The sequence below is a fragment of the Cydia amplana genome, chromosome 11 (genome assembly GCF_948474715.1).
Source record: "Cydia amplana chromosome 11, ilCydAmpl1.1, whole genome shotgun sequence".
Classification (NCBI taxonomy): Eukaryota; Metazoa; Arthropoda; class Insecta; order Lepidoptera; family Tortricidae; genus Cydia; species Cydia amplana.
This window is the reverse complement of record NC_086079.1, coordinates 14,909,283-14,926,626: the sequence shown is the minus strand read 5'-3', so window position 1 is coordinate 14,926,626 and position 17,344 is coordinate 14,909,283. Positions and strand designations below refer to the sequence as shown.

Genomic DNA, 17,344 nt, shown 5'->3' with positions numbered 1-17,344 from the left:
ATGATCCGGACACGTTGGTCTAAGGAAAGAACACTTGATACTCTTGATAGATGGTAACGTTTTAAATACATGTAATTTATAATAAATATGTCATATTGCGTCCGATATATAAGATTTACCTTTGATACGTTTCATTATCATCATCATCTCCTAGGCGTTTTCGGCCACAGCGACTGCTTTCAACCGCTGAGAGCGTCACTGGTGTGCTCTCAGGTGACTGACATAGCCAATCTTTGCAGCAAATGTGCGGCCACACTCGCTGCAGGTCAGCACCCCTCCGACGTAATTATATGTGATGGCCACAGGTGGTCTGGCCTTTAGCTCGTCACGCTATTCGCGTTACTATTTAGTGTCGAGTTCTGAGAGTCGCTTGGTTTCCAATTCACGCACGTGCGTCTGCACAGTATGCCTCCAATGTGGACGGTCACTAGCTAGTGTCTCCCATGTTGTTGGCTCTATATGAGCTCTCTTCATATACCACTTCAACACATCTTTGATACGTTTATAGTTATCGCAACAACTTTTTTGCAATCCCAGTTCTATTTTTTCCGTATCTGCCTCATCCTCTTACGCTTGCTTCGTTGGCGTGACAGCAGAGAGATCTATATTAAATTGCCGCAGGGCCAAAGGCCACTTGTTGAACCCGGCCGGTAATGCTCCCATTGTGCCCGAATTGGGATGATTGACCCCCTGTGGGAGATTGATTGCGATCTATATCGATGTGTTTATTGATAGACTACTAAAGGATTTGCGGAATTGAAATAATTGAAAGCCGAGTTTGTCACTGATAATTGGATCGAACGGATGTAAATAGCCAGTCCATTTGGATGGTGACGTTCAAAGTCGAATTAAGGATCAACGGTAGACTGGGCCGAGCCCGGGCCGAGACGTCCGACGCGTCATTTTCTATGACAGCTGATCGGTGATTACGTGGTGATTTCCATAGAAAATGAAGCTCTGGAAGCTCCGGCCCAGACACGGCCCAGTCTAACGTAAGTATTAGTCACTAGGGTTCAATATAATAAAAAAATAATATCAGCGAACAGCTGACAGTTTTTTCTTCTTTCTTCAGAGGCAAAATCAGATGTGTTGGAGAAGAAAAAACAGTCAGCTCCTTTAAACATCATTTAAAAAAAGGAAAAGAGGAAAGGAGGACGCATTGGTTCTCATTCATAATAGTTGTGGACACTATTAATTCTGCACATTTCGCATCGTTCTTATTTCTAGTCTGTTTGCAGTTTCATAATTTTGTAGTATATCTTAAAGCGTTCTTGTGTTACGTTGTGTAAACTGTAATTTATAAACTAGATTTACATTTCTCCATAAAATTCTTACTAATTTTCTTGCCCATATATGCCTACTAATTCTTTTAATTATGTGCCTGTGTAATCTCACCTAATATAGGTAACAGTTCGCTATTCAAAACCATCGTATCGATATTACTACGACACTAAACACATTCTATCCTTCTCACACGTCACATGTAATGCGTAAGAAAATGAGACCAAACACTGTGCCTTGTGGAATACCAGGTTATGCTGGTGCTGCAAAAAGTAGTGCGACTTTATAGGGAGAGCGGGGTGCTGAGTACGCGGTAAACTGTTCGTATTGATCACGTACGTGTCATAAAATAGCAATAAATCACTGGTATTTGGTAAAGGTGCGATCAGTATGGCGATTCATTTATTTATTGGAGTTTAAAAATCGGACTAATCATTTTAAATAATAAAATAACTAGGTAACATATTTTTAAGCCATATTTGGTCTGAAATAGATAAATAACTGAATGAAGGGTACACAGAAAGTGTAGCGGAGCTCCCTGAGCACGCAGTGGTTAAATAACAATACTATTTAAGCATTTTATAGTATATATTAACGAACGTATATCTCAATGTAAACAACCAAAACCGAGTGACATGATGATGTCAAGCAGACACAAATTAGAACATATGCGAAATACAAAATTCAAATAAAATTATCATAGAGATACTTACATCATCATAAGCCAGTATAAAACTAGTTCACAAATATAAGTATATACACATTACATTGAAATCATACTTTAACACGCCCTCTTAATGTGTATATTCTGGATAACCTCAGGCTTAAGAACGAAATAATAACTAAAACACAATAATATTTAAGACAAAGAACTAAATAATGCCTAATCCAGTCATACAAGCGTGGTGCTTTACCTTCGGTAAAGCCTTTGTTAATATATCTGCCAACATGAAATCCGTTGGCAAATACACCAACTTAATATCCCTATTCTCCTTTAAAGCATTTCTAATAAAATGGTGTCTTATATCAATGTGCTTGCTTCGGGAATGAAACACTGGATCGTTGGCTAGGCAGATTGCTCCCTGATTGTCCGCATTTAAGGTTACTTGTGCAAACTTACCCAATCCGATTTCAGTTAGCAAGCTGTTCAGATACATCGCTTCCTTCATCGATGACGCTAAACTAACGTATTCTGATTCACAGGTGCTCGTCGCGACACACTTCTGTTTCTGTGACTTCCATGACACACACGCACCACCTAACACAAAAGCATAACCAGAGTATGAACGCCTGTCCAACGCACAACCTCCCCAATCTGAATCGGAATATCCCTCTAACGACTTACCCGTCTTTGTAAACATGAGACCATACTCCTTCGTACCTTTTAAATAACGCAATACGCGTTTTGCAGCGATCCAAGCTTCTTTACGCGGAGATTCTACAAATTGTGCTAACTTTGAGACGGTATTTGAAATGTCGGGCCGTGTACCCACGGATAAATACATCAAACTTCCAATCAATTCCCGGTATGGATATCGCTCTTTTGATTTAACATCACTCTGTAGCGGTTCAAATTTCAAGTTCACTTCCATTGGAGTAGATACGGATCCCTTACAATTCTCAAAACCAAATGTCTGTAAAAGATTTTCAATATATTTTTGTTGTGACAACTTAATTTTGCCATTGACATTTCTTTCAATGTCAATACCCAAAATATATTTCGCAATCCCATAATCTTTGAGTTCGAACTCGCTGGCCAGTGACTTTTTAAAGTTTTCTATGCAAACCTTATTTTGTGAGGCTATCAAAATATCGTCAACGTACACCGCAACAAAAAGTTTGGTATTTTCGTCTATATTTTCAAAGTATAGGCATGGCTCATTTAACGATGGCCTTAGTCCCATGCTTTGAAGCTGCTCATCCAGCCTGGCATTCCATTGGCGTCCAGCCTGTTTCAACCCATATAATGACCTCTTAAGTTTGCATGCATTACCTCCCGCGCTAATATCGGTTAACATTTTCTTAGCCCGTTCATGTATGACCGATCCTTCTTCTTCTAACTCCAAGAGTTTCTGTAGACTCTCCTTAAGTAATTCTGGTATTTCCATATATATCTCTTCATCCAATGTACCATTTAGATAGGCTGTATTAATATCCACTTGGTGAATTTCCATATCAAGTTCAACTGCAAGTGATGTTAGCAATCGTATGGTATCTAACCTAACTACCGGAGCAAAAGTGTCATGATAATCAACACCATGTTTTTGGCTGTATCCTTTCGCTACAAGTCTCGCCTTTTTCTTTTCTGTCTTGTCGATGTTCAGTTTCGTTGTTAAAACATAGCGGCAACCTATAATAGCACGGCCGACCGGTCTTCTAGTTATTTCCCAGGTGTCATTCTTTACTAGGCTATTTATTTCCGATAAAATAGCTTCATTCCATTTCTGTTTTTCTTCACTTGATAATGCTTGTTTTAAAGTTATTCCTGCAGCACCAGCGAATTCTTGGCAGTCAGAATATTCCTCTGTGCTACTTTCTACTTCAATCTCTGGTTCCACCTTTTTAGCTGTGTCTGCGAAATCTTGGCAGTCAGATGATTCCTTTACATCACGTTCTGCTTCAATTTCTTGTCTCACTTCAACCATTTGATAAATTTTTCTTGGTCTTCCAATATGTCCTCTTTCTAAGCGTGGCCTACCCGGTCCTCTCTTCATATTCCTGTTTTCTTCACTATAAGAGCCAACATCTTGGTCAGGACTATGAGATGAACCTGCAATCGGTACGAAATCAACTGTGGATACCTGAATGTTTTCTGCGTGCGGTTCTAGTAGCTCTAAATGACTTCTAACTTCCTGAACGCTCTCTGTTTGTGTTTCAGTTTGTTTACTTTGAGGAATGCACATGACCGGTTCCGTGACATTACCTTTAGCGGGAAAATTTATCTCAACTAAGTTGGGTTCTGGACTCTTATTGACATCGATCTGTACCTCATCATTTTTGACTTCCAGTGGATCTGATCTAGGATACTCACACTCGTTTCTCCGCTCAATAAGTTTTTGAAATTTGACATCTCGAGATACGATAAATTTTCGTTCTTGCGGCAGCCAAATCTTGTAACCCTTTCTGTCACTGGGATAGCCTACAAAAATACCATCCATGCCGCGTGGGGCAAATTTGTCCCTGTTCTCTTCTTTATTCAAGATGTGAACCCTAGATCCGAAGGATTGCAGGTAATTTATCGTAGCAGGTCGACCATACCATTTCTCATACGGCGTTTCACCTGCTAAGCTACTTGTTGGACATCGATTTCGGATATGACATGAAGTCAATACAGCATCACCCCAAAATCCTGGCGAGAGGCCTGATGAAAGTAACATACATCTAGCCATTTCCGTTAATGTCCTGTTCATCCTCTCTGCAACTGGATTTTGCTGAGGTGTACCAGGGATAGTCAACCTTCTTCTTATACCTTCGTTCTGCAAATATTCATCAAACTCTCTACTGCAATATTCTCCAGCATTATCTGTGTGCAAGTATATAATTTTTTTACCGGTAAAATTCTCAACATGGTTCTTATAGATCTTAAAAAAATGTAAGGCTTCACTTTTCTTATTAAGCAAATACACTTCACACCATCTAGACGAATCATCAATAAACGTGATAAAGTATTTTCCTCCACCGAGGGCCTCATAACGCATAGGACCGACAATATCCGAATACACAATCCTCAATTTTTCCTCACACGGTCCACTACCTCTCGGGAAAGGAGACGCAATCATCTTCCCACTTGCACAAATACTACAATCATACAATTGATTTAAATCCGTCATTGTAAATTTCACGCCAGCTTTGTTCAATAACTTTGCTAAATCTCTTCCATTTAAATGCCCAAAGCGCTCATGCCACGACCTTACATCATCATTCTTTCCAACAATTACTGAAGCAGTCCCAAGTCGTTCTTCCATTTGATAAAGGTTACCCGAACGATTTGCGACCATAACAATATTGCCACTGTCATCCACAACATGAGCTGAGTATTTATCGAATATAACACTATAGCCCCTATCTGTAATTCTTGCAACTGAAATCAAATTGCATCTTAGATCCGGAACAAATAAAGTATCTTGTAATTCCACTAATGTTTTTAATTTGTCGTTGCATGAAAGTAACCTTACCGTGCCCTTACCTTCTACATTTGCAGACGTATTTGTAGCCAAGCTTAGCTTACCGGATACAGGTATCAGAGAATTGCCAAATTTAGGAGCCTCATTGCAAAGATGCGAAGTGCACCCGCTATCCATGATCCAGCCCTCATTCCCGTTGCACGCAGCAGCCTTATTCTCTGAAATACAATTGAACGTTACAAGACCAAAATTATGACGTTGTGTATCGCGGTCAGACTTTGATACGCACTTATCACCACTCTCTTTGTACCGTTCCTTGTTGTCATTCATTTTACATTCGAAAGCTTTATGTCCATAATCTTGACATTTCCAGCATTTACCTCTGAAGTAAGTTTTACTGGCACCACTCATTGGCTTAAAATTTTTCATTCTTGCAATAAAAGCTCCATCATCTACGCCTTTCTGCTTCCTCGAACAAAACTCTTCGATGATTTTTACCTTTAGGGCCTCTGGATCTGGTAACTCATCCCTGGACTCGATGGCGCACCTAAAATTTTCGAAACTCGGTGGGAGACTATAGAGGAGCATAATGGATATTAAATCGTTATTCATCTCAATCTTCATGTCGGCCAGTTTGTTCCTTACGTCAAAGAAATGCATGACGTGCTCCCGGATGTCACCGTCTTCTTTCATCTTATGAAGCAACAACTGTTTCAATAATGTCGCCTTTTTAGCGGGTCCTTTGGACGCATGCACGCTTTCCAGTTTCAGCCACACATCTCGCGATGTCTTGCAGTCACGTAAATGCCGCAATTCGCTAGGACTTATAGCAAGTATGAGGTCCGACTTAGCCTTTGCATCTCCGACCCTCCACTTGCGCGCTTCTTCCGGCTCGGCCGGTTCCAAACTACTCCCATCCACGTAGCTCCAAGCATCGTTTTTTACAAGAACCGCTTCAGCTTGAATCTTCCACGTCTCATAATTTTCTTGTGTAAGCGGTTCTATTTTGATAGTAGTATTCATTTTGTTAGCCTCTCTACGCCAACTCTACTTCTTCATCAAACGCACGTACCTCAAATCAAGTGTACCTAAAACAGACTCGACTGTAATTTTAAATATACCTCGGGCTCCCTGGGCCCATAACCACTGTAGCGGAGCTCCCTGAGCACGCAGTGGTTAAATAACAATACTATTTAAGCATTTTATAGTATATATTAACGAACGTATATCTCAATGTAAACAACCAAAACCGAGTGACATGATGATGTCAAGCAGACACAAATTAGAACATATGCGAAATACAAAATTCAAATAAAATTATCATAGAGATACTTACATCATCATAAGCCAGTATAAAACTAGTTCACAAATATAAGTATATACACATTACATTGAAATCATACTTTAACAGAAAGAATATAGTCACATTAGTTTAAAGTTAAAAAAGTTGTGTTAATTATATTATACATACAGTGGTAGCAAAAGATATTAGTATTAGGTCATTAAGAGCTCATTTACTTTTTTAGAGTTTATTTATTTATTTATCAAGCTGGTAAAATGATCCATGTAAAAACAATCTATGATATAAAGCAGACTGTCGAAAAAAGACACTCTGCGTGTCAGTTTTTGAACAAGTGAAATTAAATTAGACAATTGCTGCTTAATTACATCAATTTATTTGAAGATGGTTAATACCTATGTGGTAGTTGTCAAAACCCACTTACACTTCAAACATATTTAACTAATGGTTCTTTCAAAAAGTGTTAATCAATCTAACACGACATAAAGGATTTTAATTTTTTTGATCAACTGGTAAAGAGTAAGTACTCTTAAACACATTAATTAGAATTATTGTTGCTGAGTAAGGGTTCCTTTTTCAGTGCCAAAAAAAACTTTTATTTATTATTTTTATGTAGGTACCTATTGATTGTTATCATCCAGTAAGAAAATATAATGTTCCTTTTAAAAATGTGTTCTAGTTTTCCTCTGTGAATGCTGCCTTTAACCCGCCCGCTTTGGCGACGTCAACTCGTGCGCCGCTTGACGTCTGCGCACGCGTTGCGCATGCTCAGTACATACACGCCTTACAGTTAACCCTGTGCAAACAGACATACGCAATTAGCGAAGACTGATGGGCCATTTTAACCTACTGATTAATATTGTTGTCATTTGTGAAAAGGTGTGGAATGATTTGAATAGTTTGACTTTTTTATTATTATTTTCAAAGTACATAATATACTCGTACTTACATTATAATTCATGTTCGTGATTATTATTACTTTGATACCATAAATTACGTAGAATGTAAATATTAAGGGATTGTTACTGGGCTGTGTATATATAGACTAATCGTACATACGTACGAATAGTTGTAAGTCATTGAACTCATTGAATAGACCATGTTATTGTTTCTTTTTTAACAAAAGCTTGGCCTGGATATTAAATAAATATGTTATTCATCAGAAAATGTTATGACTAATAATAATCATTTACACCAGTTAAATAATAAACAGAAATAAAATTACTAAGAAATTTAATACGTAGAAATAAAATTTGTTGGCATCATGACAGTGTTCATTGATAGTATAAAAACAGTGATTTCACACAAATAAATATAATGCATTTCATATCAGTTTATTTATCATCAAATAGCTTCTAATTTAATTTTAGAGGTATTGTATCGAAACAAAAAACTAATAATTTTTCAAACATTATTTATTGAGTCTGTCTTAATTATGAACACTTAAAAGGAAAGGGTAGCTTTTAGATATTTAACAGTCTTCCGATCTTTCTGAAGAATCATGGTTGGCTGAAGAGTCAGATTGTTCCGAAGAAACTTCGTCTTTATTATTTGAAGAGTCTGACTCTTGTGAGGAACCTTCACTTGTTTCTGATTCTGTTTCATTTTTATTTTCTTGTGATGATTCAGACTGAGCCTGATTAGATTCTTCCTTAGCAGCTGAGTTGTTTTGATCTCCTTTCGTTTCGTTGACAGCGGTATCTGGTGACATTGTAAAACGAATAAGTAATACCACGAAATATTTAGTATATTTTATTTACAAACAAGATATATACAGTGGTATTACTAAAAAAAATTAAAAACTAGCTTAAATCTAAAATAGGCCCTTGAGGCATTTTACCAAGGATGCTGGCGACATTTCCTCGCTGTATCGCAATGCTGATACGTTGTGCGAGGTAGCCGCCAGCTCTTCGGTCATCAGTTAGGTCAATCAGACGCTTCGCGATTTCGTTGTACGTATGGAAAAGTTGCTTTGTTTCCAAGCATATAATGTTTTTACTTTTTGTACTTATGGTCAACTAAGCGAATAGCTTAATTGTAAAATATAGTTTTTAGGCTTACATGAGGCTGACATGTTCAACTAGAGTGTCCAAATTCTCAATAAAAATCAGATTAAAAAAAACTTACCATTAAGAATGACATCTTTTAGTGGATTATCTTCAGATTTTTCAACGTTACAGTTTTCATTATCATCAGATGATGTACCTGAAATGATATAGTTACCGTATCATGTATTTTATATTTAGTCAAAATTACTTGCAAGAAGTTTGGTTTCACTTTCACTTTGTTTCACTTGGTTTACGCGAGTATTTTTTTTGTATAATATTCTTTTCTATGTTCCTCTTTGAACCTTACCATTAAGAATGACATCTTTTAGTGGATTACCTTCAGGTTTTTCAACGTTACAGTTCTCGTTATCATCAGATGATGTACCTGAAATGATATATAGTTACCGTATCATGTATTTTATATTTCGTCAAAATTACTTGCAAGAAGTTATGTTTCACTTTCACTTGGTTTCACTTGATTTACGCGAGTATTTATTTTTGATAATATTTTTTTCTATGTTCCTCTTTGAACCTTACCATTAAGAATGACATCTTTTAGTGGATTATCTTCAGGTTTTTCAACGTTACAGTTCTCATTATCATCAGATGATGTACCTGAAATGATATAATTACCGTATCATGTATTTTATATTTAGTCAAAATTACTTGCAAGAACTTTTGTTTCACTTTCACTTGGTTTCACTTGATTTACGCGAGTATTTTTTTTGATAATATTCTTTTCTATGTTCCTCTTTGAACCTTACCATTAAGAATGACATCTTTTAGTGGATTATCTTCAGGTTTTTCAACGTTACAGTTCTCATTATCATGAGATAATGTACCTGAAATGATATATAGTTACCGTATCATGTATTTTATATTTAGTCAAAATTACTTGCAAGAAGTTTTGTTTCACTTTCACTTGGTTTACGCGAGTATTTTTTTTTTGATAATAGTCTTTTCTATGTTCCTCTTTGAACCTTACCATTAAGAATGACATCTTTTAGTGGATTACCTTCAGGTTTTTCAACGTTACAGTTCTCGTTATCATCAGATGATGTACCTGAAATGACATAGTTACCGTATCATGTATTTTATATTTAGTCAAAATTACTTGCAAGAAGTTTTGTTTCACTTTCACTTGGTTTCACTTGGTTTTGCGAGTCTTTTTTTGATAATATTCTTTTCTATGTTCCTCTTTGAACTTTACCATTAAGAATGACATCTTTTAGTGGATTACCTTCAGGTTTTTCAACGTTACAGTTCTCATTATCATCAGATGATGTACCTGAAATGATATAGTTACCGTATCATGTATTGCATATTTAGTCAAAATTACTTACAAGAAGTTTTGTAAAATAATAATAAAATGTACCATTTAATATAACGTTACCCAATGTATTACCGGTTTGCTCAGTTGCGTTATCTGTCGATTTTGACTCTGATGAAGTAAATATAATAGAAAAATAAATTAAAATATAGATACTTGAAAATAAAAAACTAAAGACTCTTATGGTGGTTAAGTACTTTTTGACAATTTTCGCTATTTTTATATTTTTCAAAAAATTAAACAACCAAAAAAAAAATATATCTATAGAACCTTGTAACAAAATTTCAAGAGAATCGGTTAAAAACGCGACCTGTTATTAAAAGAGAACATCCGGCCATACGAAAGCATTTTTGCCAAAGCTGAAACATAGACCTTTGCTAACGCTTGGTCAAAAAGAGGTTTCAACCTATTTTAGTTTATGTACCTTCAATGTTTTAACTTACCATTGAGAATTACATCCTTCATTGGATTTTCTTTGACTTCCTCGGGTTTTTCGTTGTCCTTGTCATTAGGCGAAGTACCTGAAATGTTATAATTATAATGCCATATGGTTTATTCATTTTAAAATTAACAGGCGCACATTACGTCTTTAATGAATAATTAATTTTAATTGTTATTTACCGTTCAAAATTAAATCTGAAAATGGATTTTGAGGCTCTTCACTTGTTTCATGCGAGTCCTCTGTAGATTTATCTTGCGGTTTCTCCGTTGTCGTATTATCGGTGTTAGCATTTTGTGAGATATTTTCATCAGATACACCAGGGTTTGTTTCTCCTTGACTAGGCTCAGTATTGCTGCATTCAGTATCGTATTGGTTAGCATTTATTGGTGATGCTGAGTTAGTATCTTGAGAGTCACTTGTATTTATGTAATCTTCTGAAGTGTTTTCTGCTGTAGTATCTTTTGTATCATTTGGTCTACTGGGTATTTGAGATTCTTCTTTAGTTTGACTCGGTGTCGGTGATAATTCCTCCAACTTGTCAATGTTCTTAAAATCTTCAGTAGTTTTATCATTTGGCCTTACTGGAATTGGCGAAGCTTCTATATTATCAACTGGCTCATTTGCTAAGTCCTTAGGATTAATTGAAATTGTGTTATCATTTTCGGCTGAATCGGGTTTAGCAGGTATTGCCGATACTCCTATTGGGTTATTCGGGACTGGTGATAAATCTTCTGGTTGTGAAGTAGTTGAAACTTTAGATGACAATGGGGCTGGGCCTTCAGGAGTATTTTCAGGTTTATTTTCATTACTGCTTGCAGGTACTAGCAAAGTATTTGAAGCTGCTGGTCTTAATGGAATATGCACAACATTCAGAATTCTCCGGTTACCGCTTGAGGGTGCATATGAAAGCTGCCCAGTATAATGATGATTTCTTGGCTTCTCTGGTACAGATACAGGTGGAGTTACAGGCGCAGATGCAGAGGAGGGGTATAAATCACTATATGGAAGTTTTACTTGATTTCCTGGATTAGTCGGTTGAAAATTTGGATGTCTGATTGGTTGACTAAGTAAGTATAAAATAGACGGCGGCAATGGATTCGCTGAAAAAAAAATATCTTTGAAACAAACGGTAGCAATGCTGTACTTACGAAAGATGTAAAGTTGGTGTCAATGCAGTCATGCATGCCTTATGCCTAAAAATACTATTTTAATTACTTACAAAATTCCAACTACGAAAAAAATTGTATTTAAAAAATATTATGAAAAATAATTAATTAATTTAGTGACTAATTTAACAAATAATCATAATAATCATAATCATAATTTTTTATTGCATGAAAGTGAGTACAAAAGGTGTTAGTATATACAAAAAGTCCATCACAATCTGCCGAGGTCCAGCACGCAATATTTCTTAAATCTAAAAGCTAGGTACAACTAAATTAATTTAGCTATAACTATAAAATAACAAATTAATAAATAACATAATAGGTAATTAAAATATTAAAAACGTGCTAACTACAAATCTTTACATTCCAAATATTCTTTTAGGGAGTAAAATTGCTTGTTCATAAGCCATTCATGTAATTTTCTAGAGAATAGTGGTTGTTGGTTTTCCCTTATTTCTATTGGAATGTTGTTAAACACTGTTATTGCCATGCAGTAACAATTCCTGCTGCATAATTTGGATTTTGCTTTAGGCAGCACAAGTTTGGTAGGGTATCGAGTATTAAATTTACATACACTCTTTAACTATGTGAAAAGTTCTGGATATGTTTTTACAAATTTACCTACCTCTAGTACAAACATTGATGGCAAAGTAAGGAGGTTGAGTTCTTTGAACAAGGGTTTACATGTTGTAAATGGTGGTACATTACTTATTGCCCTTATGCACTTTTTTTGGCTGATGAACAGCCTATCAACCTCACAAGAGTTACCCCACAATAGAAGGCCATATCTGAGAACTGATGCTACGTACCCATGATAGGCGAGGAGAGCTGTTGGTGTATCTATTAGAGTTGAGAGCATTCTTAGTGGATATACAAAGCTATTATTTTTTTTACATTTCTTTTCAATTTCAGGCTTCCATTAAATGTTTTTATCAAGTAACATTCCCAAAAATGTATGCTGATCAGTTTCAGATATTAAATGATTGTTATACTTTACACATATTTTTCCATGTTCTTTCCTGTTACAAAATTGAATATATTTAGTTTTATCTAAGTTAACATTTAAATTATTACATTCTAACCAATTAACTACAAGATTTATTAAATTATTAATGTCATCATTATATGTAGTTACATTTATACAAGGAATAATTATAGAAATGTCATCAGCAAAGAGTATATATTGGTGATTGGAAATGTCAGGTAGATCATTAATATATAGGAAAAATAATAATGGGCCTAATACACTACCCTGAGGCACACCAACTTCATTTTTTAAATAATTGGAGCGAGTATTTGTCTGCATATGTTTAAGCTTGTCCTTGCTTAAGCTTTAAGCTTAATACAATAGCTTAATGGTGGCCTTCGAAAATACACTTGCAATATTATGAGAAAAAACGTTTGAATATTAAATGCCATAATTTGTTGGTCAGTGTACCTGTATTTGGTGCAGTTGGTAGTGCTGATGGTACGGGGAGACTTGGGGCTACTGGTGCCGTCGGTGGTACGGGGAGGCTTGGGGCCACTGGTGCCGTTGGTGGAAAGGGGAGGCTTGGGGCCACTGGTGCCGTTGGTGGCACGGGGAGGCTTGGGGCCACTGGTGGCGTTGGTGGTACGGGGAGGCTTGGGGCTACTGGTGCCGTTGGTAGTACGGGGAGGTTTGGGGCCACTGGTGGTACTGGAAGGCTTGGTGCTACCGGCGGCGTTGGTGGTCGCGGCCATCTAATCGGTTGTGCGTGAAGTAGGTATAGAAGTGAAGGCGGCAATATTTGGTGCGCTAAAACCAGGAAATAAATTAGTAAGGTTGTATAAAAACTGTGTTAAACAACTGTTAGATATTTGCTTACTTGCTAATTGCTTTGGTGCCGCCGGTAGGTCTGAGTCAACATTTGCGCCTGAAACAAATACATGAAGTCCCATAAATTTTAGAATATTAATAACCGTCTTGAGCTCTATTTGACAAATTTTTATTTACTTAACTTGCAATGTTAATATGAGTACATACCTACTCATATCAAGCAACAAACTATGTGTGTAGTTTTGTTATGACAGATTAGGTAGACAGGTAATAATGCTCTTACGATGGGATTGAACTGATCTTTTGGAGGATTTCAGAGGTGACCATAGAAACTCATCTTGAAATAATGCAATCTGATTTAGTTGACCTTTTTTAAAATTGTCTTAATAAGTAATAGACGATTGTTGATAAAAAAAAGTACAAACGTGTATCAAAAATGGAATTGTTGACAACAAATCTTATTTCGTAATAATCTTGTTCCATGCTTTTGCAGGTTATTTGGGGACAACTTTCCTTCTCTCGTCTACCATCTATATGCTTTCTTATGAAATTCTATTCTATTTAATAAGAAACTAATAAAATATTAAGAAAATTAGTAGAGTAATTAATTTAAAATAAGTCTTACTCGTATGGCAACTTTAACTTGAATTTTCTATAAAGCGTATAAATATTTCGTTGTACTAACGCAAGCCAAGATAATCATACTCATATTAGCAAACTATTTAACTTAAATTTAATACATTTGTAGCTAATACAGATAGATAACCACTATGCAAACAGTAAAAAAAATCAATAGGATTAAGAAAGAATTAAGGAACAGTAAATAAAAATGAAATGCTTGGGTATCAAGTTCAGCTCAAAAACAATAGAAAGTTACAGCCAGTTGCATTTCACTGTCTGTCATCGTAAAAACGTTTGCTAAAATCTGGGTGCATTACATTTTTTATAATTACTTTTTATATATTATAGTTTGATATATCGTTATTTCGAATAACGTAATGAATGGCATACTACCGTAAAACCTAATTAACGTTACACATAATGTTATTATTGGTATAATGGTCATAAGGTATATTTACACTTCGTCTAATATACATTGCCATAATTATTACATACTCTAAAGCATATTATTTGTTATAACAAGTGATATCGCATAATTATTTGTGTGGCATAATAGTTGCATGACATAAATGGGTTAGGTTAGGTTGGAACTGCGACTCCACACAAACGAATAACTACCTAGCAAAAGGAGGGTTAGGTTAGGTTAGAACTTTGACCCTCCGTAGAATGAAATACCTAGCAAAAAAGTGGTTTAGGTTAGGTTGAACTGCGGCCCCCGCAGAATCGAATACCATGAAAAAATTGGTTAGGTTAGGTTAGAACTGCGACCCCCCTAGAATAAAATATGTAGCAAAAGAAGTAGCATAGCATAAAAGACGTAACTAAAAATTCAATATTTTATTAAAAAATAATGCAGATATGAATAATATGTAAATTTTTATGTTATTATTAAATGAAATATGACAAAAAATGTTATACAATATATGTATTTATACTTGATAAAATTGTATAAAGTATTACGTTATACAAAAATATAATATAACAAATGTCATTATAGGACATGTGTATATATTATTTAAAAATTATATTACAATAGGCATTATATCAATGACAGTTTAGATGAAATCACAATATAACAAAGGAAATGTATAATGAAAATTACATTATAACATAAAATAATATATCAAATGGCGTTATAACAAATGTATGATAGTTTTTTTATAATTATATTAAGCATTACACACCCGCTAAAATGTATTGTACCGAATAGTTTATAGTACTCTGTGACTATATATATGTTAGTCAGTGTGGGCGTGGTCATAGTCTCGCAGTCTGCAGTTATACATGAAAAATATTGATTAACATAATAGTTATTTATTACAATAGTTTAATAAAAGAATCACTTACGTATTTCTCCAACCAATGCCAGAATAAATACTATGCACAATACTTTTATAGACGCCATCTTTACCCTAGCTTCATCACACTTTTGCGAAGTTATAATTCACTCCGTAACTATATAGCTGATACTTTTATACACATTTAATAACCACCTGAACAAACATTTGCTTTTAAATCGTTAATATGTGGCATCGTACGTTCGAAGAATTTTCTTGAATTGACGGAAAAATAAGTGACGTAAGTTAATGAGATGGTTTTTTATACAAATATTTTGAATATTTATGTGGATCAATATTTTAGCGACCTCTTTCATAAATTCGTCTGCGTCGCGTTTTTCTTTCATTGTATCCATGGTATAATAAATATAATATACTCCGCCTGGTACTCTCTTCCGAGATTCGCGAATGACCTAACTGTCACTTGCCTACGTCATCATGCTGTTTACAGGTTCTCAAACTTTAAAATGTGGGAGAATTTTAACCAACGGTGAAAATTATTTTAACGGCATTAATTTTAAGTTATTCATGTAGAAACATAGAAAAATAAAACAAATCTATACTGCACTTTTCACTCCTACTCTTACAGTTCCGAATAGAGCAGCCAACCATTTTCGTAACAAAACATTAATTACGAAGCTTACGACGTGAAAAGTTTGGAAAACACTGCGACTGCTGACACTGAGCGAGAAGGAATTAACAATTAACACGCGTTCGACAAGGACGGTCGGTCAGGGACAAAATGGCGGATTGTCAAATGTGACAGCGCTATCCTGTGTTGCCAGTAGTGTAAACAGAATTACCCGAACGTCTGAAATTTCTTTCGGGAATCGGAAGATATTGCTAACGAATAATTAAAAATGACGTGTTATTGTAAAATTTAAGATAAAATACATATAAATGAAAATTATTAAATTATAAAGAAATAAATTAACTTATTAACCATAGATATAATGTACCCATGTAACATGTTATGTTGAAATAAAGTGGCAATGTTATTGTGACGTAGCCAAGTGACACTCTGGGAAGAGAAGACCATGTTTTATTAGACCATGGTATCTTGATGTTGTTGTAGTCATGTAGGTTTATAGTAATAAGCAAATGTGTTTTGCCATAGGTATTTTAACACGTTTGGACTCATATATTTATATATGGAAAATTAATCTTAACTCTAATCAACCCACATATTATACGTATATAACGTCAGCGTCAGATGATACTGCCCTAAAGTATAATAATCATGTTTAAATTAAAACACACCATTTCCTGTATCTAATCTATCTAATACCTTTAAACGAGCAATTCTTGTTTATTTATATATTTATTTATTTATATATATATATATATATATATATATATATATATATATATATTTCGGGGATCTCGGAAACGGCTCTAACGATTTCGATGAAATTTACTATTTGGGGGTTTTTGGGGGCGAAAAATCGATCTAGCTAGGTCTTATCTCTGGGAAAACGCGCATTTTCGATTTTTTATATGTTTTCCGAGCGAAGCTCGGTCACCTAGATATTGATTGTTAAATGGAATGTAGTTAGGCTTAATGGTAAATGGGTTTATTCAGGACTTAGGTCAACCAGACTGATAGTAGGTAAGTAAATATGAAAACAATAACTGTTCAGTCAGAATATATTTATTTTGTCAGAAAAACCAAATGTCCACGCATGTCCATTCTATGCTAAAATTATAAAATGTACTTATATTTAATAGTCCTTTTAGGTGTATCACCTTTATCTTCCTAAGGCCCAAGGTCGTACCTATAGTACCTATTCAGTTCGATGTAATTTAAACCATGTTCAATTGGAACAGAGTCGCTTTTGCTTTGTTTCGTTCAATTATCAAAACAACGCAAAATCAACTCTATTTCCTACGATTTAGG

The 17,344-nt window shown here is 35.1% G+C and overlaps 1 protein-coding gene across 1 annotated transcript; it reads right to left on the bottom strand.

Moving 5' to 3' along the window:
* Nucleotides 1-9,037: 9,037 nt before the first annotated feature.
* LOC134652276 (proteoglycan 4-like) lies at nt 9,038-15,568 on the bottom strand. The gene is made up of 11 exons (XM_063507448.1): nt 15,458-15,568; nt 13,539-13,586; nt 13,371-13,468; nt 13,130-13,307; nt 10,705-11,625; nt 10,527-10,604; nt 9,964-10,041; nt 9,739-9,816; nt 9,518-9,595; nt 9,291-9,368; nt 9,038-9,138 (listed from the first exon to the last, which is right to left on the bottom strand). Exons 1-11 carry the CDS (start codon nt 15,513-15,515, stop codon nt 9,038-9,040), a joined length of 1,794 nt encoding a protein of 597 aa, XP_063363518.1. The 5' UTR covers nt 15,516-15,568.
* Between the last annotated feature and the right edge of the window lie 1,776 nt (nt 15,569-17,344).

Bases quoted from the DNA above. Each gene is read 5' to 3' on its own strand.
- LOC134652276 (XM_063507448.1), bottom strand. From the start codon at position 15,515: ATGGCGTCTATAAAAGTATTGTGCATAGTATTTATTCTGGCATTGGTT. The intron at 10,042-10,526 runs GTAAGTTAAAAC...ATATCATTTCAG, and splicing joins GAAGGATGTAATTCTCAATG to GTACATCATCTGATGATAAT. The intron at 9,139-9,290 runs GTAAGGTTCAAA...ATATCATTTCAG, and splicing joins AAAAGATGTCATTCTTAATG to GTACATCATCTGATGATAAC.